A 23,617-nucleotide genomic window follows, 5' to 3' on the forward strand; every position below is an offset into this window, starting at 1 on the left:
ATACCATTTGTAAACCTAAACACAAGCTCTTCTTAAACCCTGGACTTTAAAATAACCAATCATTCCAGTGGTCATGAGTCAGTACATTGACAGGGTCAGCCACATCTTGCTTCATTCAAAGAGAAGATAAAGGGACACTTTGTCTTTAGTATAAGAAGCAACTTGTCTTTGTAAAACATTTCATTCCAGTTCTTCCCTTGAACATCTGCAGGCTAGCGAGAGGTAGAGAACACTTTACTTTTTGTTGCTGGAGACTGCTCTGCCGCTGGTGGGTCCGTGTGGAGCGGGCTTGGGCCAGCCATTCCTGCACGCCGGGGCTCTGGGTGGCTGTTAGGTCGACATCGCTCTCCTCTTTCTCTTGTGCTGTTCCCTGCTTTTAATGAGGCAGAAATCAAGGGTCATGGTACCCACAGAAAAACCTTAACCGAAATGTAGAGACAGCTATTTTGATGTGATCTGTATAACGATACCAAAGTGGCTCCACTTGGACATGAAACCACATTTTTTTTAAAAGGCAGTAACACAAAACCCATCTAAGTTATGGCATTTCCAGGAACAAGAACAATAAACAGATGACCACACACTGAAATATTTGAGGGGGAACCCATCTATTTAGAGGTTGGCTAACCGATGTTTTACCAGACATTATTCCAGAATTTTCTCCACAAAAATATAACTCTAGATTTTTTATGAGTTTTTTTTGAATGTCACACAAAGCAAAATGTTTCTCAAATGATCATTCCCCATCATAATTTACCATGTCCCTCCTGTGAAAGCATTACCCTGCCCTATGCCACCTTCTCTGCCCAAGTCTGTGCAATGAATGCATGAGGCATGTACTTGCTTCTCAAAGATTTCCCTAAAAGGTTACCAACCAAAGAGATTTCAATGTCTTTAAGAAGCAGTAAGTCCACAGTTCTGTAAGGCATCACAGTCTCTAGAATTCAGTAAGAGCTTAAACTTGATTTTTCATTCATGGGAAAGAAAATTTACTGTATGTAGAATAGAGGCAAGCGCTTCCCAAAGTGTGTGGGCATCCTCTGTCCCACCTTTCCCGGCCCAGGTCCAGATCTCTTGTCTCACAGGCCTGCAGGATGCGGTCAGCCACAGGTAACTCAAATCCCAAGACACTTAAGTGGGCAGAAAGCCTTGTCCCTGAAACCGGTCTTTATTAGCCTTCCATGTCCACCCCACTAGAGCTCTAGATTTGAATTATTCCCAGAATTCTCTATTTTTGAGTGTGTGCTGTTTATATATTAATAGCTATGTTTACAGACTGCTCTACGTCATGAATAGACTCTACTCAAATATGAGAAACCTTTAAAGGCTTTTCTTTCAAACCCTTAAAATTAGCACATTAAAAAATATCATTTAACTGTGGGCATATGTGGTTACCATTCCACAAATTCAAAAGATTAACTGAGCCTTCAGAGGTCAGTGGTAATCAAAGGTGACATCTCTGGGAAAGTGCTGTTTCCTCCCTCTACTGCCATCAGCAGGAGCTCCTAGCTACCATGCCGGCTTTGATGAAGTTTGGCTGAAGGAGAAAGACAAATGCAATGACTTAGCACATAGGCAAGTTTATCCCTGCTGGCTGATTATTCTAATAAGATTTGAAAAGCTCTGAAATGCTGCATAGCAAATGGGATTAGTTCTGAATGAGAGCCTTTCTACTCACATATATTCATATGTCAAAGGATAAATATACGATTTCAATAACACTCATTCACTAAATATTTATCAAACACCCACTAAGTGTGAGAAACTGTTCTAGGAGCTGGATGTATTCTGCAAAGAAAAAGGCAGGCCAGGGCTCTGGCAGGGAGTCAGACAATAAGCAAATAAGATCAACTGAGCTAGTGATAAGGGCTACAAAGAAAGTGAAACTAGGTAATTGGATAGAAAGTTCTTAGGGTGGTCTGAGAAAGCATTTTTAAGAAGAGAAAGTTGCGCTCTGCAAGATGAGAACCCCTCAGCCTGGCGAAGATCCAGGGGAGGGCACGCCAGCCTAGGGAGCAGCTGGCACAAAGACCCCCAATGTGAAAGCAATGTGGTATTTCAGAGTTAACAGCAGCAGTGAGGAGGCCAGTGTGCTGGAGTACAGTGGGGCAGAGAGGGACAGTTTCCTCGCTGCTTCCATAGGAGTCATCCTGCCATCTAGTTCTGGAGCTCCCTGCCCCGTGGGTCTTCGCCAAGTGTGACCACGCAATGGGATCCAGACATTCCAACTCAACCGGCCCTACTGCCCACAGAGACCCTTCTCTGCCTCTTATTTTCAGAATTTTACACTCATCGTTACAGGGAAATAGATGGGGTCTGTTTACCCTTCTGTTTCTCATTAGAATATCGTAATTAAATTGTGGAATGTTTGAGATAATGGACTGTACCTGTATCTCTGCAACATTGGTATCAGTGCTTGAAACTGAACAGTAAAACCCACAGGTAGTACACATAATCCGTTCCCAGATCTGAGACCACCTTAGCTCACAGGCAAGCCCTCTCCTTTAAGATGAGCCAGTTCCCAGCCAGGGAATGTGGTTTAGGAAAAACAACTGGTTTAAAATATGCTATTTACATTTTGCAAGACCTTCAAAACGGATGACTAGTGACACCCGGTTAACTAAATTCTCCCCCATCCCAGAAATGTCTCTCAAAGATAAGCAGTGATTTTCCTGAAAGTAGGAGGTTTGGGATTCTTAGCATTCTTCTAGGACTGGAGCCCAAGATTTTCTGCATGGAACAGATTTTCCCCCATCTAAGAATCTACCATCTTCCAAGAATAAGCTCTAAAAGATCTTGGTTCTTCCAGGTGAGGATGAGACAGCAGGTCAAAAGGGACCTATAGAGAGTGGCCTCAAGAAGTCAGTGCGTAAAATTGAAAGTTGTCCCCAGTTAGTCTGTCCAGCTGACAAAACAGCGGCCCTGGCCATGACCTGCTGACTCTCTTTTTGTGGGATCCAGGCCACTTCCTCTCTGCTTTTCTCTTCAGCTAAAAGTTTGTTTTTCAGAGCCCGGCCTGAAGACGTCCTTGGTAACTTTTCACAGCGCTCGCTGGGCACCAACTCATTCTTCTATGAGAGCGTTTCTTTCCGATTCCTCACACCACATTTGTGCTTGGAACAATGACAATTGAAGTATCAGGTCTTAAGAACAACTAACTTACTTTTATATGCACAAACATATATTCAGATTCTATGTGGTTAGGTTCAGTTTTTCAGTTAGTGAATTTTTCTCTGACTCATTTAATCATTTTGAAACTTAAGACTTGGACCACAGGAAGCAAGAAATAATTTAGAATCCAGTTCAAATTTTATCCTCTTGCCCCGTGGGAAGGGAAGGCACTGCCAAAGGGAACACAATTATGGTAATTACTTTCTCTGAGTTGTGATAACAGTTTTCTCTCATATCTAGGGATAGGCGGGGAAGGTGGCTTCTGTCACCTGAGTCACCACTGGGTGAGGCTACATAAGCTGTTTATTTTGGAAATACTAGAACAGTAAACACTTTTGCCAGGAACATTCTTTGGAAGATGAATGAGGATTGGGAAATGCTAAATATTAAATGAAACATTTCTTTAAAAGCACTTTATTATTTTTATGGGGCAAACTCTTTGCCCCTTCGATGGATGATAATGTGTAAACACGACCTAAGCTTCTTACGAAGAAAGATATTCTGTGATTCAAGAGCTATTATTCCTGCCCTTCAAATCTGTATTTCTTCATATAGAGAAGCCGTCTACTTAATGGTGGTGAGGGACAAAAGAGATTAGTTATTCACTGATATCTATACAAGTCCAATTGGTTAAAAAGAATGGAGGTAATAGGTATTAACATTTTACAGACATGACAGCTCTAAGAAAGTGTGTGCTTATAGCCACAAAAGTCTTAGGAAGGTATTCCAGCCCTCCTGAATCCTCCAAGCCCCAATTAAAGGGCACTAATATTACTGATATCGTCGTCAAATGGAAGATTTTTTTTTCCCCAATTAACTTTAATTTCAGATCAACTCCGAAATATTTTTAGTTTCCTACATAAAGGGAAATGATCCTTTTCATGGCAATAATAATGTAAACAAGTCACCTTTTATTCCTACAGATAGAAAAATAATTTCTCAGAAAGCTTTAATTATTAAAAAAAATCCATCAATATTTTATATGCCAAGAACTTCATTAGACATAAGATGATGGAATTTATAGATATTTGAAAAATAAACAATGACCAATTTTAATGCACCAGAAGACTACAACATTTTTCTGTGTTTATACTTCACACAATGGCGTCCTCAGGAAACCTTACCCTTGAGGGCAGAGTCAGGACTTCGCTCAGTGTAAACAATTCCTGTGGCCCCTTGGCAGGATCTGCTAGGTATGGCACCGCACGGATATGTGTCTGCTCAGCCCCTCCCTGGTAAGTCTGGAACCTGGCCTTTCAGCAAGCATGTCAGGAATTCTTTTCCTCCCAAAAAATGTGGCTTAGAAACAGTTATTGTTATTAATTATTATAATTGCTGTAATTTGAGTGTTTATTGTTAGCATTACTTGCATTAAAATCCTCAGGATATTTTTTAAGTATTATTTTTCTCTATTTTAAAGATGAGGAAACTGATTTGTAAGAACGTTGTGGGAAATTCAAGGATCTTGCCCCAGATCATCCAGTGCATAACTGGTGGGAGGGACCAAGACGGGGAGACTTCAGTCCTGGTGTGTGAATGGGCTTTATTCGGCACACAAATTATTTAAAAATTCTGGAACTAAATGTCAATGTTTAAGAATTGGGAGATTTTAGAAATAAATCCAAATTTCTTATCTCTTGAGAGACTGGAAGATCTAGCAATGCTGCCTGTAAATTCTTGTATAACAACAGCTGGTGCTGAGTAGCAGCTGCCAGGGCCTGACAGGGCCTGCTTCACTCATTGAGACGCCCCCTCAGGCTGAGGCCTTGTTTAATCCCTAGGTGTGCATGGGCGTATCAAGCTACCTCTTCCTCTACCCCTGGAGGCAGAGCAGAGTAAGAGTGTAATAAGAGCTTTATAAATGATTGCTATCCCACATATGAAATTTTGAAGGATTTCCCTTTATTTTAGTTTCTTTAGAGATGAGTTCATTCACAGACCACCACTGAAAAAGCAAAAAGCAATATGTGTTAGACTGACAATACCTGCTTATAAAACTAAGTGGATCGTTGTCTGTTTTTACAGTTAGAAAATCATTCTGGTTGTGTTCAATTTTAATATTTTTAATGTTTTTCTTTTTGCTTTAATTGTAGAGTCAGATTACATGTGCATTTTCAAGTGTGTAAATTTAAAGTGAAGAGTTGTATTTTGTTTTCATTTCCATTTATTTATCCAATAAGGAGTTCAAGCGTCTTTTCATATGTTCATTGTCCATTTGTATTTCTTTTTCTGTTAATTATCTCTTTGTATCTTTTGTCCATGTTTCTGTCAGGCGATCTTTTCTTATTGATTTACAAAAGATTTGTGAATTGTATAGTTTCTTTTCTATGTGTTTTAGGTTGGCCAACTTTTTTTCTTTTTTTTTTTTTTGTCATACAGAACTTCTTATTTTTGTGTAGTAGTTTTAAAGTATTTTCCAAGCCACCTTTTTTGGGAGGAAAGGAACTGTTGCCGGGCTGAAAGGCCAGGTTCCAGACTTACCAGGGCCAGGCTGAGCATATCCATGTGGTGCCATACCTACCAGATCCTGCCCAGGGGCACGGGAATTATTTAAATTGAGTAAAGTCTTGACTCTGCCCTCAAGTGTTATTGGGCTTCTGGGCTACCTGGTCCCTGGCTTAGCATGAAGGGAAGGGGAGACCAACCCCTCCACTTCTGGTCTAAGTTCTAAGACCAAACCCTCCACTTTTGATTCTATCCTCTCCCTCCTACACAAGAAGATTGCCTTTGCAATCTCACTCCTTTTTCATCAATTTTTCCTCTACTGAGTTATTTCCATCTACGTGTAAACATGTCATTATTTTTCTGATCTTAAAACTAAAATAAAACTAAATAAAACTAAGTAAAATTTTCTTGACCTACTTCTTATAGCTTATCCTATTCCTCTGTAGACCCCTTTATAGCAAAATTCCTGAAGTAGCCTGTACTCTCTCCCTCCAATGCCTCTCCTCTCACTGTTACTTTCACTTCAGGGTATTCTTTTGCCTCCTGCACTTCACTGAACCAATGGTTGGTTAGCTCATGAGTGATGTGCATGCTGATACATCCAGTGGGCAGTTCTCCATCTTCATCTTACCTCACTTCCCAACAGTATCTATCCGATGGTCTTCAAGAGGCTTTGAGGAACTTAAACTCTCAGTCTTCCTACTGGCTTCTCCTTTTAACTCTCTTTTGGGGGCTCTGCCACATCTTCCAAACTCTTCATGATGGAGTACCCCAGGGCCTAGTCTAGGACCCTAGTCTTTACCCATCTCCCTTCCCCTAGTGAGTTCCTTAAATCTCAGGCCTTAAAGTACCATCTACAAGCTGATGACTACAGTCTACATCTTTCCCGTGAATTCCAACTGCTAGCTGACATTTAATAGGCATCTCAAACTTAACCTGTCCAAAACTAAACCACTGGCTTAACTCTTCCTCCTCCTCCAAAATCTGTTCCTCAGGTGGTCTCCATCTTTTCAGTTATCAAAAATCTGGCAAGTTCTCATCACCTCTGCCACTGTGCTATTACTTCTTCACTGGTCCCCCTGCCTCCACCCTGGTCTCCCTACAGTGTTAAAATCTCATCCTGCCACTCCTCTGTTCCCAAAAACTCCAATGGCTTCTCATCTCCCCCAGAGTCTCCAAGTCCAAGTCCATATGATACCTACAAAGTCCTTTAGTCCCTGGGCCCCTTGTTACCCATCTGCTACAGTCTGAAGGTTTGTGCTCCCACTAAATTCACACTTTGAAAACTAATCCCCAATGTGATAATATTAGGAGGAAGGACCTTCAACAAGTGATTAGATCATGAGGATTGAGCCCTCATGAATGAGATTAGTGCCCTGATAAAAGAGACCCCAGAAAGCTGGCTAGCCCCTTCTACCATGTGAGGACACAGCAAGAAGATGCCATCTATGAATCAGAGAGAGAGCCTTCACCAGACACTGAAACTGCTGACAACTTGATCTTGGACTTCCTAGAAATTTCTATCGTTTATAAACCACCTAGTTCATGGTATTTTTGTTATAAAGGCTGAACAGACTAAGACACTATCTAACTTCATTTGCAACTACTTGCCTCTTGCTCACGCCATTCCTGTCACAATGGTCTTCTTGAATGAGCCAGGTATGATCCCACCTGGGAGCCTTTGTACTTGATTCCCACTTTGCCTGGAACTCTCTCCCCTCACAACCATGTGGTTCACATGTACGTTCAATGTAACCTTAGTAAAGATTCCTTGGCCACCCTGTTTAGAACTGCAAATCCTCCCATCCCTGCTTTTTCCTAGCTACTTGTCTTGTGTCATGTCACCTATAGCTCTTGCCATCTTCTAATTCTAATAATGTATTAGAATAATGCATTAATAATGCATTCTAATTGTATTTATTATCTGTCTCCCCCAACCATAATCCCTTGAAGATAGGAATATACAGATATATATAGATAGTTGTTTTCCATGCTCCTTCACTCTACTGCATAGAACATTAGCTAGCACATAGTAGCTTTTCAATAAATATTTGCTTAATTTTTGAAGAAGATGATAATAGTAATATCTAATTTGTAGAGGTTAAAAAACAGAATTAAAGTACTAGGTAATATGTATATAAGATACATGAGGAGAAACTGAGTGAAAGTATTCTAAGATTCTTACATTGATCTGGAGAGGGATAAAGATATTAACACATCAGTAGTCACAATAAATTTAAATGGACTAAATTTGTTCTGTAAGAGTCAGAGATTTTCTAATTAAATAAATGTTTGAAACCAACAAAATATAGCTAAATGTTCTTTATAAGAAACAAACCTAAAGCACAAGGACACAGAAAGGTTGAAATCAAAGAAAAGTTAAAATACATGTCAGGCAAATATTACCCCCAAAAGCTCTCACAATATAAAACAAAAATCACTATTAGGGAACACTAAGGTCATTACATGATAGTAAAAAGCTCAATTCACTGGGAATCTATGACAATTCTAAAGTTGTAGGCACTAAATAAAAGTCTGAGTATATCTAGAAGGTAGAATGTAAGAGAAATAAAAGAGAAATGTGGAAGTGTCTACATATCTTCACCCATGACCTGCATTTAAAGTTTTGGGGTAATTATTTTCATTTCATTTCTTTTCTCCCTCACTGTAGTCCTCAGGTCTATGGACTCAAGTAGTCCTTACGAAATCTATTTGAAAGTATATGCCAAAGTCAAAGAGTGTAAAATTAAAATGTCATGCTAAAATGTTTGTGTAGAACAGGCATATACATGAGTATGTATCACCCTCCCACCTGCTCCTTCCTGTGTCACACGCTTAGGAGAGGCGTGCAAACAACGTGCCAAGTTTCGCTGTGGGCCGGGCCAGGAGCCCTCACCTGCATGTGGAGCTGCTTGTCGTGCAGGGCTCTTTGCAGCTCCAGCAGGCTCCCCTTGAGCTGCCTCAGCTTCCCTGCCAGCTGCTCAGCCTCTTCCTTGGTGTGCGCCTTGCCCTCCAGCAGCAGGTTCTCGTTGTGCACTGAGAGCTCCGACAAGGCCACCACCTTCTGCTCTATTTCCACCAGCATGTTCTGGAGAACAGAAATAAGGGTGAAACTCACACACCCTGCCAGCCTCTGCAAAGATTGATTCCCACAGCGAAACACAACTCTCTGTAGTCTTGCACCAAACAAATAGGCTTATATTTTTGGGGGGGGTTTTCCCACAGCCTTAAACAGTAGTATATGCACTTCTTTTTTTTAATTGCCTGAGCTTCTCAATTTTTTTCTTTAAGATTAGATATTACATAATGGAAAACACACTGGAAAAAACACATGGAAAGCACATTTGTATATAGACAACAGATAAGGAGAAAAGGCCACTGCCTTAATGTTATGCCATTATTATTATTATTTTATTATTTCTGTGCTAGATTATGATACTTATGGCTAATAATAGTGAAAACATCACATAATCAACCCTTTCCTTGTCAATGTAAAGAAGATCCTCTTTCAAAAATGCCTTTTTGGGTTTTTTTTTTTTTTTTCCTTTTTCTTCTTCCCTATTTCCAAACATAAAACTTCTTTGGGTTGATTGACTTTTTTTAGGTTGCTGCTCTTATTTTTCTTTTTAATTTGATATATCTTTAACCTTACAGTTTCAAAAGGTTTCCTTAAAGTTTTAGTTTCACTTTCTGTAACTGCTCTCTTGTGCTACAGGGTTTTCCTCTAAAATGGAGACTAAATCCAGATAAGCAAAGTAGTCTCCCTTCTTCCAAGGTAAGACTTAAAACAAAAAAATACTAAGAAAAAGTCAAACAGAAAAAACAACATGTTTAATTTCTGCAGAAATCATTCTGTTTTTATATTCTTTAACTCTGATCTCTTTGAAATGTACTTTCCAATTTATATTAAATAATGTAATTTATTAATGAGAAAAGATATTTTACTTCCCTGTACAAAATCAGGTTATTACCACCCCATCAATTTTAAGAATAAAATTTCAAACCAAAAAACTAGAACAAAGGGAAACTTTGACTGAAATGGGGATTAAAGGGTGATTTCCTGAGGATTGTTTGAGAAATTAATATAATTCTGGGCAAAGCTGATTTTTCCATACCCTGAGGGCCCATAACACTTTCAGAGGACTGAGAAAAATTTTTAATTTTAATTTATTTTAAAATCAGAAGAAAAAAATGAATGTAATAATATGGAATATGTAATACTGAATCCACCCAGGATTAGAGTAGTCTTTGTACCATAGTAGTTGCAATATACAAATATAAGTTTTAGTACTTTTTAGGAGGGAAGGGGTCTCTGAAAGCAAAGTGTCCAGGCCCACCAAAGTCATCATGTGGCTCCCATTCTGTATAGCAGCCATAGTTATAATTATCACACGCTGGTTAATCCTTGATTTTAATTGAATAGGTTTTAGCTGGCTTAAATGTCCGATTTTAATTGATTTTAATTTTAATTAAAAATGTAATTAATTTAACATAGTAATTAATTAAATATAGATTTTAATAAAGTGTTGTTTACTTGTGTGATTTCATATGCTTCTAGTTTCTTAAAGTGTGGTCAAAACACTATTTTAATACTTTGTATAAGTCCTGAAATATTAATAGATTATCTGAATTATGGACTTTATGCATTACTATAAAAAGATATCTCCTAAAGGGCAGAATGGCAGTAATGACAAAACATAACTTTGAAATGCCAGTTCGAGTGCTAATTTCAAGTGCTAAAAGGGAATGCTAAAAATAGATACCTCTTCTCAGAAAAGAAACATTAGAAAGAAGATGTAAAAAATGGAAATCACTGGCATGTAGTGCTCTGATTAATCTCTATCAGCAAGGCAGAGATAACAGGGCTTTGAACACACATAGGTAAGTTTCCTAAGGTATTAAAAAAATCCAAATAATAATGACCAATAGTACAAATCTCAAATCATAAATAGGAATGACCAAAATGGTATACTATATATTAAGAAAAAAGTTAGTATTCATTAATTAAAGATTTTAATGTATGTCCACTGATTCTAAATAGGAGAAATATGAAGTTGTGTAAACTGATATTTAACCCTGCATATTAGGTAGAGTTTTCTAGACAGTTCCTATTTAATTAAATGAGAAAGCTTTTTAAGGCATACTTCACCTGTGTGTGAACTCTAATATGCTGATGATCACTGAAGTTCAATCATGGGTACATGCGAGTTCCTTATCTATTCTCTACCCTTATATGTGTGTTCAGAAATTTCCATAATAAAGAGGTAAGAAAATATCATAATAAACACTTTAATGCAATTACCCATCATATTAATTCCTAGAGAGCTAACCTGGGAGGAAACAAATTCTCTGCTCCCAAAGACGACATTCCCATGTTTTGTCTGTCTGCCTAAAACTGACAGTGGGAAAAGTTTTCCAAATAATCTATCTGGATTAGAACCAATATTGCAACAGAGCATCTAGGGACACTTCCTACGTGTTCATTCAGTCTGACTCACTGCTACTAATTATTTTCATTGGGTTTGCATTCCCTATTAGCCACTAAATACAGATACCATGGTATTTTGGTATCTACAGTATTTTAAAATGCCCTTTAGTAAGCTGAAGATTTTCTGAAGAGTGGATATTACTGGTAAATTTTTTTCAAAAACTAAATCCAAGTTTGGATTTCATTTAAGCTTTAATAATGTATTGCTTTTCTACTCTTTAAATATATAAAGTCTATGGGTTGTGAAAAATCATATATCCATACCAAGGCCTTTTACTAGTATGTTTTCTGTAGTTAAAAAATACCCTTTGTAAAATAAACGAATGGGACCTGATTAAATTAAAAAGCTTCTGCACAGCCAAAGAAACAGTCATGAAAATAAACAGACAGCCTACAGAATGGGAAAAAATTTTCGCATACTACACATCAGATAAAAGACTGATAACAAGAATCTATTTAGAACTCAGGAAAATCAGCAAGAAAAAAATCAAACAATCCTATCAAAAAATGGGCAAATGACATGAATAGAAATTTTTCAAAAGAAGATATAAAAATGGCTAACAAACATATGAAAAAATGCTCAACATCACTAATCATCAGGGAAATGCAAATCAAAACCACAATGAGATACCACTTAACTCCGGTGAGAATGGCCTTTACCAAAAAATCCCAAAACAACACATGTTGGCGTGGATGCGGAGAGACAGGAACACTCGTGCACTGCTGGTGGGAATGCAAACTAGTGCAACCCCTATGGAAAGCAATATGGAGATACCTTAAACAGACTCAAGTAGACCTACCATTTGATCCAGCAATCCCATTATTGGGCATATACCCAGAAGAACAAAAGTCATTCTTTAACAAAGACACCTGTACCCGAATGTTTATGGCAGCACAATTTACAATTGCAAAGATGTGGAAACAACCCAAGTGCCCATCAATCCACGAATGGATTAGTAAACTGTGGTATATGTATACCATGGTGTACTACTCAGCTATAAGAAACAACGATGATACGACATCTCTTTGGTTCTCCTGGAGAGAGCTGGAACCCATTATATTAAGTGAAGTATCCAAAGAATGGAAAAACAAGCATCACATGTACTCACCAGAAAACTGGTTTCCCTGATCATCACCTAAATGTACATCGGGGAAGGGTACCAATTGGATATCAGACTGGGATGGGGGGTGGGGGGAGGGGATGGGTGTATGCCTACATGATGAGTGCGTTGCACACCGTCTGGGGAATGGTCATGCTTGAAGGTGCAGACCCGGGGAGGTGGGAGTGGGAGAGGATGGAGGTATGACTACATGATGAGTGCCAGGCGCACTGTCTGGAGAATGAGAACGGACGCGCTTGGGACTCTGACTCGGGGGGATGGGCGGGACATGGACAATGTATATGACCTGAACTTATGTACCCCCACGATGAGCTGAAATAAAAAAAAAAAAAATACCCTTTGTGATGTTGGCATAGTCTTTTGAGACCATTTTTGTACCTGGCAGTCCACAAGCTGGGCCTCCATGTCCATGGGCTCCGTGAGTGCACCCAGTGCAGTGTCCAGGGTGGCCTTGGTACTCAGCAGCCAGTGGTCCAGCTCGTCGGCTTCACAGCGATACCTCTGCAGGGCCTGTTCCTGCCTCTGCTCCTCCAGCTGATCATTCAGCTTCTCCTAATGAATTAAGTAGAATGGAGCACAGATCACCCTAAGACAAAATCTTCAAAATTCAATACAGTAGAGCAATTTTCCTAAGCTCTGGCTGTACATAAACATCATCTGTGAAGCTTTTTTAAAATACCCTTGCTTAGGCCACAATAATCAAAATTTCTGAAAATCAGTACTTTCTAAAAGACTCAGTGATTCTAATGTGCACCTAGAGTTGAACAAGGCGTTCTTAAATACTATACCCACAGCACCAAGCTATAATGTGAAGATGGAAACAGCCCAGGATTAGAAGAAATAAATGCCAGAAAGCAGTTGGTAATGACAACAGACACTTGGCCTCAGTGTCTGGGAATCTGTAGGGAGTGCTGGGGACCGTGGCAAACTGAAGAATATGTGCCCCACCTAAAAGGGCAGCTTCCATGCGGTTTCAGTCCCAGTGTTATTTGTGTCTCAAGGAATAGCAGATATCTAAATTTCAGGTAGATCTCTGAGTTTTTCCAATGATTGTAAATAATTCATGTTAAAAAAAAATTCAGCCCAATCACTTCATTTTGAAACTCCACAAGTTTTTCATAGAGTGAGGACAATATGAACAAATTAAATTAACTGTTAAGGCACTTTAAATACTTTATTTTAAAAATTATTAATAATTCATTATTATTTTTAAATTAGATTTTTATTAAATAGTTTAAAATGGAGATTAATAATTAGGGAAGACACATTGATTTTAAATTTCTCCAATATAAGAAACATAAAGACATTTAACTACTCTTATAATAGGTAAAACTAGAAAGAACCTATACTACACCCAATAGGGCCATGATAAATGAACTTATGGTATAATCAGTAGCTAAATAAAATAATATTCAGTTCATATAATAAGAAATGTATTGAGAACCTATTATGTGCCAGAGAAGCTGCTAAGAGATACAAGAAGACAGACAATACAAAGGCTTTTATGCACCAAATTATAGGACCAACAACATGAACATCCTATACGCTTAGGGCCAAGAATTATAAGATAACAAATAAAAAGGAAAATAGTTGATTTTTAACACATCTATTATTGTTGCCAAAATTTCTCTCTATAGTAAATAATATTCAAGTAGCATGGGAACTATAATTGCAAAAGTATTTTCATGAGTTACTATGTTTGAACTGGCTAACAGTGACTAAATGGGATTTATCCTTTACAGTATTATTAATATCATTCATCAAACACTCTTACTTAAACATAGCAGACCATTATGTAAACCTTCTACAATTACTCTTCACAAGGCTCATATCTACCAAGTATTTGCTTTCCACATTCTTAATATTTCATGCCTGAAATGAGTCAGGAAGGTATAAGAGGACATATTCACAGCTACAACTGACTCATGCTCTGTTCATGAGACTGTTCTAGAACACAATAGCAGCTTCTTAGGAGAGGAAAACAATGAAAATGTAGTCATGTACGTAACCCAACTGCTTGTTAACACAACGATAAGAGTGAATTCAGAAGTGAGGGGGCAACTTCAGAATTACTTGTTACCTCCAAAAGCTGCCGTTTCCCCGAGGCTTTCATCCTGATGGTAGACATTCGCTCGGCTAAGACAGTGAGCGTGGACTGCAAGGCCAGCTGCTCCGCGGGGTCCGACTCACGAGACTCAGACAGCAGCTCCTCTGCGAGAGAGGACTGGAGCTCATTGATTTCATCTTGGAGCATGAGAATCTCATCCATCAATGCCTGGAGGAAAGACTATGGAATCACACTCATGTATTCACTTTCTAGATTGAGGAATCACATCACTCGCTGAGCCTCACATCCATGGGGGTTAGTGGAAGACATTTCACTTGGAAGTCATTGAACCAGCAAATGGGCCTACTCACCTCAGTTTCAAATGGAAAGTACCAGACTGAATGCCAGCACATGTCTGATTTTAATACTATACATATCACTAACCTAAGCACTTTGAACAAGTTAACTAATCTTTCTGGTTTTCCATAAGCACATCTGTAATAAAAGAGGGGGTAGGCTCAATTATTTCTAAGAGTCTCTAATTCCATGCTGAAAATAAAATTTATCGCTTTCTTCCCTAACATGATTTGCCCACTCTGACTTTCCCCAAGTCTGAAACAGCACTGCATTCTATTCCCAAACTCACATTATTTCTCACAAGATGGGAGAAATCTGTGACCTGTTTCTGTGTGATCACAGCCTGCCCATTCTTCCTCCTCTATCCTACTCTAAAATATGAAGTCTTTCCCAGGTGATGTCGTCCACTCCAGGGCTTCAAAGGCTTTCTAATGCTGAGCACTTCCAAAGGGACATCCCTAACCCAGACATCTGTCCTAAATTTCAGGCTGTGTATTCAACTTACCTAGTTCACGGGTGCCTCCATCGTATTAAATCTAAACCTGCTCGCAATCCCGTCTTCTACCACCGTTCCTCACTGCTCGAGCTGGAGACCTGGAAGTCCTTCTTCACACCTTCCTCTCCTTCCTCTCCGCCACTCACCATCTCCAATCCCTCACTCAAGCCTATTGCTTTTATCTCCAAAACATATCTTGTACATCTGGATATCTCCACTGCTTCCACCTGAAGTCAAAGTTAACTTCCTCTCATCTGAATTGCTATAACGGTCCAGTCTACCTGCTCACACTCTTGTGGCTCCAGTCTCCTCTTTACAAAGCAATCACAGAGACCTTTTAACATGTAAATTAGAATGGGATCAGTAACAGCAGGCAAGAGGCCAGGCCTACTGCTCGACCTTGAGGGGTGAATTCGGTGTCAAGGCATCTCTGAGCCTACTGCATAGACACTATGAGCAAAGCTCACCCTCCCAAGTTGAAAAGATTTATGGACAAGAAGTTATCATTGAAATTAAATGGTGGCAGACATGTCCAGGGAACGTTGCAGGGATTTGATCCCTTTATGAATCATGATAGATAAATGTGTGGACATGGCAACTACTGGGCAACAGAGCAATAAAACAATAGTGGTGATACAAGCAAACAGTATCACCATGTTACAAGCCTTAGAATGAGCATAAATAATGGCTGTCCGGCGAAAAATCCATGTCCTCTCTCCATTTCTGCTATGATGTTGTTAACGTAAAATAAGCCCAACTCTGTAAAATAATTTAAAGAGGTTTATTCTGAGCCAAGTGTGAGGACCATGTCCCAGAGCCACACCCAAGAAGCCTTGAACAGTGGTCTCGCCCTGGTTGGGTTACAGTTTGGTTTTATACATTTCAGGGAGACAGGAATTGCAGGTGGAAGTCATAAATCAATACGTGGAAGGTGTACATTGGTTTGCCCTGAAAAGGCAGGACATCTCGAAGGGTGTGGGATTGTGGGGTGGGGGGCTTACAGGTTGTAGGTGGATTTAAAGATTCTTTGATTTATAATTGAGTAAGGAAAGCTTTGTCTAAAGGCTTGGAATGATTTAAGTTAACATAAGGAAGTCTGCTAATCAGAGACAAGCCGCCAGATATATACTCAGACTCACAAGATCTGTTAGGTAAACTGAAGACCTGCAGGTGTGGTTCAAGCTTTGTCTGGCATGGCCTTAGGCCTGGTAATGAGTTACAAAGGATATCTCCAAGAAGGGAAGGGGGCATGATGTGGTGTGTCTGACCTCCCTTCTCATGGCCAGCAACTCAGCTTTAGGGTATTTCTGGGGTCCCCTTGGCCAAGAGCGGTCCATCCAATTAGCTGGCAAGGCAGGGAGTGGGGTGGTCCTTAAGATTTTGTTTTAATTCACAGTGTAAAAATCAGGTCATGTACACTTTCATATTAAACTTTTTGTAAATAAACTTTTATAATAGTAAAAGAGTAATGTGAATTATATTCTCTCACTCTCCTCCTTTAAAATATGTACTGGCTTCTTGCCTATAAAATAAAATCCAAACTTCTTACCATGTTTGGGTAGTCTCACCCTTCTGTCTCTTGTACCATACCCACTTCCGTCTCCCTACACTCCTGCCTTCTTCAGTCCCTCCACTGCCCCCAGCTCTTCCTGGCCGCAGGGCCTTTGAACATGCTATTTTACCCTCAAGCTGGAACCTCTTCTTCCTGCCCTGCATGTGATGGCTCTATTCATCCTTCAGTCCTAGGTTAATTCTCATGTCTTCAGAGAGGCCTTTCCTGACCACCCGATGGAAAGAAAATCCTTATTAGTCTCTCTCAGCAGCCTATTTTCCTGTTCAACATCTATCACAATTATTCATGGTTTTTATTTCTCATTTTTTTATATTTTATAACTTGCCCTTTGGATGGAATTTTCACAGGAGAAATTTCTACTTAGGATTTGAATGACATGTTAGGAAAACAGGCACTACCACTGGAGAGGCAACCATGACTGCAAGTAACCTGGGCTTCATATTTGCTACTATTTCAGTTTCCAGTGTGCTCTTATTTGCATAATTCCTGTCTTTTCCATAGGACTATAGGCTTTACTGTAAGCACAATGGCTCATTGGAGTGGGCTCTCAATAAATATTAAACAACAAAAAACCCTTCTATTTTCCTAACATCAAGTGTTACTATGTTCAATTTATCTTTATAAAATATTGTATTGACATTATTTTACGCTCTAGAAAAGCGCACAGACCAGAAGCACACAAACAACACATACGTATGCCGCTGCCACCCAGACCAACAAATAGAACATTTCCAGATTCTATGGAATCTTTGACCTCCTCCCAGTTGCTACTGCTATCCCCAAAAATAACCACCATGTTGACATGTAAACATCATAAATGACCCTGGCCTGTATGTACTTCAGCTTTAGAGAAATGGAATCATAAACCATGCGTTGCTTTGTGTCTGGCTCCTTCACTCGCTACCACGATTGTGACAGTTGTTCATTTTCATCATCATCATATTGTATTCCACTGTCACCTGGCTTGTGAATCTTTCTCATTTAAGTCATCCAAATGGGTTCATAGTGGAATCTCATTGTAGTTTTAATTTGCACTTCCCTGATGACTAATGAGATTGAGCACTTTTTCATATGCTTTTTGGCCATCTTTTGTGATGTCCTGCTAAAAATCTTTTGCTCATTTTTCTAGTGGAGTTTTTCCATTTCTTACTGATGGGTGTTTGTATATTCTGGATAGGAGTGCCTGTGTTTCTTTTGGTTCTGTGTATTGCAAATATCTGCTCCCACTTTGTGGCATGGATTTTCTCTTAATAAGAAAAGACTTCCTTCATGGTATCTTTTGATAAAACTAGGTTCTTAATTTATTGTTGTCTAATAAATCAATATTTTCCTTTATAAGTAGGGCTTTTAGTGTCCTATTAGGAAATTTTTGCCTAACCTAAGGTCATGAATGGAATATATTCTTGTATGTCTTCTTCTATAAAAATGCTACTCAAAGTGTGGTCCATGGAATGGTGCCCATCTGTAGGATGATTGTTACAAGTTTGTAATGAGATAAAGATATTGAGAGTAAGCACCAAAAAACTTTCAGAGCAAATTGACACTGTCATGACATCAAAGCAACATTTGATTCGATTTAATGTTACTAAATTATTGGTGCATGATGGATTAGAATTTTTTTTAAAAAAAGATTATTATACCACAGATAATTTGAGAAACACTATTTTAAAACCCTTTTTTTTTTTTTGGTGGTTGTTATAACTTCACATTTAGATCTACAATCCATCTGAACTTAATTTTTGTGTCCAGTGTAGGTAGGGGTGAAACTTATTTTCTTTTTTTCACTCATTGTTTTGCAGAATAATTTTTGCCATAAACCAGGTGTCTGTTTCTGGCCTTAAATTCTGTTCCATTAACCCATTTGGCTGTCTATGCAAATACCATACAATCTTAATTATTATTGCTTTATAAGTCTTACTAACTTGCAGGATATATCCTTCAACTTTATTCATCTTTTTCAAGGTTGTCTTGGCTATTTTTGACCTTTTGCATTTTCAATATATATTTTTGACACATTTGCAGTAAGTTAGAATTAGCTTGTCAACCTCCACCAAAAACCTTGCTGGAATTTTTTAATGTGATTGCATTGAATTCACAGACTGATACTGTTTATTATAAATTCAAAGTATTTTTTGTCCAGTAACTTATTTTCTGTTATTTTATAATCACTGTTTGGTACCTAATTGCTAAAAGCATAAAACTGATATCATTTGGTCTGATATTAAATGCTCCTCCATGATTAGACTGCCCTCATTATGTCTTTCTTTTTTTGCACTGATCCTCCTGTACAAACAGGATGAGCCTCCTCAAGATTTCACAGCATGTTCATTCTCAGTCTCTCCTCCGTGCCTTTCCACACACAGTTACATTTATAGTGCCTCCTGCCCACTCCTGTTGTCAGTCCAGATTTCCAAACACTGTGTCTCCCCAAAGTCCTGGCTAGATCTCACTTAACCTACTTCCCACCACTCTAGTCTACAATCAGGTCTCTGTTTTCTGTCCAATGTGTTGGTACTTTACACCAGCACTACCTCATTTAATCTCGGTGGATGTGACCAGTCAGGTGTGCAGTGAAGTTATCAGCTTCCATTTCAAACTCACAATGTTCTAAAATAGCTCTCTGGATGCTCTGTAGTAAATAATCAAGGAATTAGGAACTCTAAAACTGTTGGCTTAAATCCTGTTAGAGGCAGGCATCTCTATCCAGGCTTGAGTTTACTCCTAAGTGAGAGAGGGTATTTTTGGGAGGTCGCTAGAGTTTTTAACTCCAGGATCCAGCAGCTAAGCTCAATGGGTATGAGATTCTCTTTTGGGGTCATGAAAATGTTCTGGAACCAGATAGAGGTGATAGTTGTATGACATTGTGAATGTACTAAAGGCCACTGAATTGTACAATTTAAAATGCCTAATTTTATGTCATGTGAATTTCAACTCAATTTAAAAAAAATCAACAGTCAAATACGTCTTCAGTCCCATATCTGAGTATAGGAGCTGGTGGCCCGTTTAACACCAAAGGTAAACATTAGTTTCATGTGACTTTCAGAATTATCTACAAGAACACAGTTCTTTTCACACTCTATTTGAGTTAGTTTAGACATTAAAGAACAAAAACAAAATAACCTCAGAGTTCTGCCTACTATCTATCACTGAGCTTAGTGTGGCAACACACGCCCAAAAGCATCAGATCCTGTAATAAAGGAGGTACCAATTACAGAGGCTTAACACTCAGAACAATAGCCATAAGTCAGCTCATAAACTGCATTAAAGCCTTAAAATTAAATCTGTCATAAAATTTAGAGAGGATAACAGGAAATGCACAGCACTCTACCCAAATCCAGCAGTTTAGACAAGTGTTTAGAGGAAAAATGTAGGAGTTATGTTAGCTGTTTAAAGAAACATTAATACTTCCAAGAGAGAGTTGGGAAAGAAGAAAACAAAGTATTTCTATTAATTTTTAGGAAATATAAAAAGCACACTGGATTTTCTCACCCCCAGTCAGTTGAAATTTAAAAATAGTAATTCTACAGTAGTGCTCACATATTTTTAAGTACCATTCCAGAAGCTAAGAACAAATTTAGATACTGCCATACCATTAGCTTTGCATGGGGGCAGCTCTGTTCCAGAATTTGTGGAACTTAGGCACAGACGGTAAAAGTTAGCAAAAATAGCTTCAGATGGAAAATGTTAGATTGGTGATGATATGCAAAATTATGCTGAATTATGCATTATTTATATTCTCTCTCTCTCTCTCCCATTATAACATTAATATAACTGTCAAGCCCCGTGACAGGTAATCATCATTAAATTAGTTATATCCCCTTACTGCTATGATGGCCAACACTATCGCTCCAACTTAGAAAGAGACAAAAAAGTCATGTGGTTGGCCTTAAGCATAAGTAAAGTCACAGATTCACTTCTAATTTCTAATTCTTAGAATTAATGTGCAATTTTGAGTTTTCTCCATTAAGTCTTTTGAACAAAATAATAATTTTGCTCTACATTCAGTTTATGTGTGTTTTCACACTAATGACTCAGATGCAGGCTGGTGGTGCTGATTGGGGGATAACTTCCATTTTCAATTAGCAACTCTGACTATCAGGGCAGGCCACCAGGACCCTGTTTTCATGCAGTTCCTAAATCCTGCAGAGGCAGTGGAGGGTCTTTGGGAGCTGTGGTCAGTCACCCAGGCCACGAGAACGAGAGGCTTTGAGCAAAGGCGGAGAGGACCTGAAGCTAGAGGGAAAGGGTCAGACACTGAAACCTTCTCCTGGAACACTGGCTCCTGGTAATCTGAGTGACTGACCCTCAAGTTCACTCTAATCCAGCCTGTGGATAATCAATGCTCTGTTTCTTTGGAATGCTTAAAGGAAGTGGCGTTGTACAGGACAGCCCATCAAAGTGGCCTGAGGAGCCTGTAATCAACTTGAAGGGAGCTCTCGGGCCCCTCTCAGTCCAGTGAAGCAAAGGTGCGGGAACAGCAGGATGGACAGAACTGCAGGACCAAAGAGCAAGGAGCCCCAGGTAACAGGCTGGGGCAACCCCTTCCGACGAAAATGAAGTGGCTGCTGACAATCAGGAAACTGGAGCACCAGTTTAAAAGCACTGTGAGACACTGAGGCCCCTCTAGAAAAGAGAGGGGCTTGGGAGGTCAGTGGTCTAGTGAGAAAACAGGGCCTGGGTGTGGGGAGCTCAGAGGAAAACAGCCTTGTAATAAACTGTCCTAATGATGGGTTCGGTCTAGGCAAACAAGGGTTAATTTTAATTTCGTGCCTTTACAGCATCCTCTGCAAACCCGGCTGATGATGGTTGACTTTAGGATAGCACAAAGAGCTGCAGAAGGTAGTTTTACCTAAATAACGCCTAAACGTGGGTGCTATGCATTTTGATCTCTCTTCAGAAGTTACAAGAGTGTCAAAAACGTGAAACCACTATTTCTCAATATGTCTCTAGATGAAATGTTCTCATTTTTGTGTTATACTGAAAGGTCCTATGTTGCAAAAGAATGCAATTTTATCTGACTCCACATTTGAACAAGCAATGTATTCCAAGGTTCTCCTGCTTCCAAAACTAGAAAGATGGAAAGCAGAGAAAAGACAAAGTACAGAGTTTTACTCTTAAAGCTGATGAATTTCCCTATTCTTGATAAACACACTTACTACGCCATGTTTTTATAGCTCTTAATTAGCATCTAAAAATATCTTTCCTTTCCCCTGCCTTTTGCAGGGTTGTCACATGCTCTTGGGTTCTGGTGGGGAGCAGGCAGCACTTCCCATATCATAGTGACTGAATATGTAGGAGAATCTATGCCTCAGTATCTTTAGACCCCAGTTATAACATATAAATATGATTGTGCATTAACATTACACCTCATAAGACAGTTAAAGTATTAACCAGATTTTAATGTATGAATATTTCTTAGCATCCATTTTAAATTGATGTATTTTTAACATAATCTTTTTGAGTTAGGTTAATGTAATTATCTGTTTCTCAAGTAAAGCTGAAGTTTTGCCTAGTTTATATAAACTTTTTAAGAAATGATTCAAGTCAACGGCAAAATAACTTAGAACGCCTTATCCCTCAACTGCTTCTTTGCCCCTGGAGTCTGAGATGTCTTCTCTTATGTAATAAAGGGGAAGGGCTGGGCACAGTGGCTCACGCCTGTAATCCTAACATTCTGGGAGGCTGAGATGGAAGGATTGCTTGAGCTCAGGAGTTTAAGACCAGCCTGAGCAAGAGCGAGATCCAGTCTCTACCAAAAAAATAGAAAAAACAAAAAATTAGCCAGGCAACTAAAAATAGAAAAAATTAGCCAGCGTGGTGGCATGTGCCTGTAGTCCCAGCTACTCGGGAAGCTGGGCAGGAGGATTGCTTGAGCCCAGGAGTTTGAGGTTGCTGTGCGCTATGATGACATCACGGCACTCTAGCCTGGGCAACAGAGTGAGACTCTGTTTCAAAAAAAAAAAGTAATAAAGGGGAGACGCTGAACACACCAGAGAAGGTAGATTTGTGGTACATTGTATTCTTACAACAATAGCTCACAACAAAATCAAAATAATCTAACAACTGTAAGGAAACACGGTTTTGTGTAATCAAAGTTAAAAAGCAACATCAATGCATGTAGCTTTCTTCAATTAGATTCAAAGTCTGAATTTATTTTTTTCCCTTAGATCCCTCTCTGAAGTGGTGATGGAAATGTTGTTTACTCTGTAAGAACTGATAAAATAAAAAAAAAAAAAATGTCAACCTGTTGTCCCAAACACATGCCTGACAGGCCAGCCGGTCACAAGAGTGTAGCTATCTAATCATGAGGAGGCTGAAAGCATGGCTCTATTTACCTGATGTTCAGCCATCTGGCTTTCCGGACTCCTGTCGGGCTCGAGACTCTCACTGAGTTTCAGCTCCACGGCCTCCATCTTCGTGGAGATGGACTGGAGCGAGTCCTGGTACCTCTGCTGGCGTTCCAGAGCTTCGTAGAGTGTGCGCTGCTTCTCACTGATCTAAACAAGGAAAGGGATATTACCAAATGTTTCCCAGCCCCTTATCTTCCACATTACGACACTGCTTTCCTCACTGCTTTATCTCTGTGGCCCAACAGAGGGTATTCAACTGCGTGCTGGATGTGTAAACTCTCTGCACGTATTTCATAAGACAATCGCTTAAGGTAATTGGTGTCTGGTGGACTTAAACAATTCTACGTTTTAAAGACGTACCACATTCTTTAAGGTTTCCCAAGAACGCTGCAAATCACCCAGTTTAGCAGTAGCAGATGGCTCCAGTCCCGGTTCATAGAACTCCTGGGATGTCGATGTGCTGGGGGAAATCCTTGCAGCATCCGTCTGCAGCTTCTCAGCAGACAAGGCTTGGAAATATGCAATGTCCTGTGAGTACAAAGCGCAGTGTTGGATTCAAAATAAAGGCA

At 39.3% G+C, this 23,617-nt stretch overlaps 1 protein-coding gene and 1 pseudogene across 3 annotated transcripts in view; one reads left to right on the plus strand and one right to left on the minus strand.

The window, feature by feature from the left end:
- Positions 1 to 23,617, minus strand: part of SYNE1 (spectrin repeat containing nuclear envelope protein 1) — a 427,753-nt gene that overhangs the window by 123,590 nt on the left and 280,546 nt on the right. For 2 of the 3 annotated variants that reach the window (XM_045544593.1, XM_045544592.1), the window contains 6 exons: positions 23,409 to 23,576; positions 23,034 to 23,195; positions 14,306 to 14,500; positions 12,604 to 12,777; positions 8,513 to 8,704; positions 239 to 370 (listed from right to left, as the gene is read on the minus strand). In XM_045544593.1, the coding sequence (XP_045400549.1) occupies positions 239 to 370; positions 8,513 to 8,704; positions 12,604 to 12,777; positions 14,306 to 14,500; positions 23,034 to 23,195; positions 23,409 to 23,576 (1,023 nt within the window). Of the gene's footprint in view, positions 1 to 238; positions 371 to 8,512; positions 8,705 to 12,603; positions 12,778 to 14,305; positions 14,513 to 23,033; positions 23,196 to 23,408; positions 23,577 to 23,617 lie in introns of all 3 variants that reach the window. The other variant, XM_045544591.1, reaches the window with a different exon arrangement.
- On the plus strand, positions 15,578 to 15,800 carry LOC123633384 (annotated as a pseudogene).

The sequence above is a fragment of the Lemur catta genome, chromosome 2 (assembly GCF_020740605.2).
Source record: "Lemur catta isolate mLemCat1 chromosome 2, mLemCat1.pri, whole genome shotgun sequence".
NCBI lineage: Eukaryota > Metazoa > Chordata > Mammalia > Primates > Lemuridae > Lemur > Lemur catta.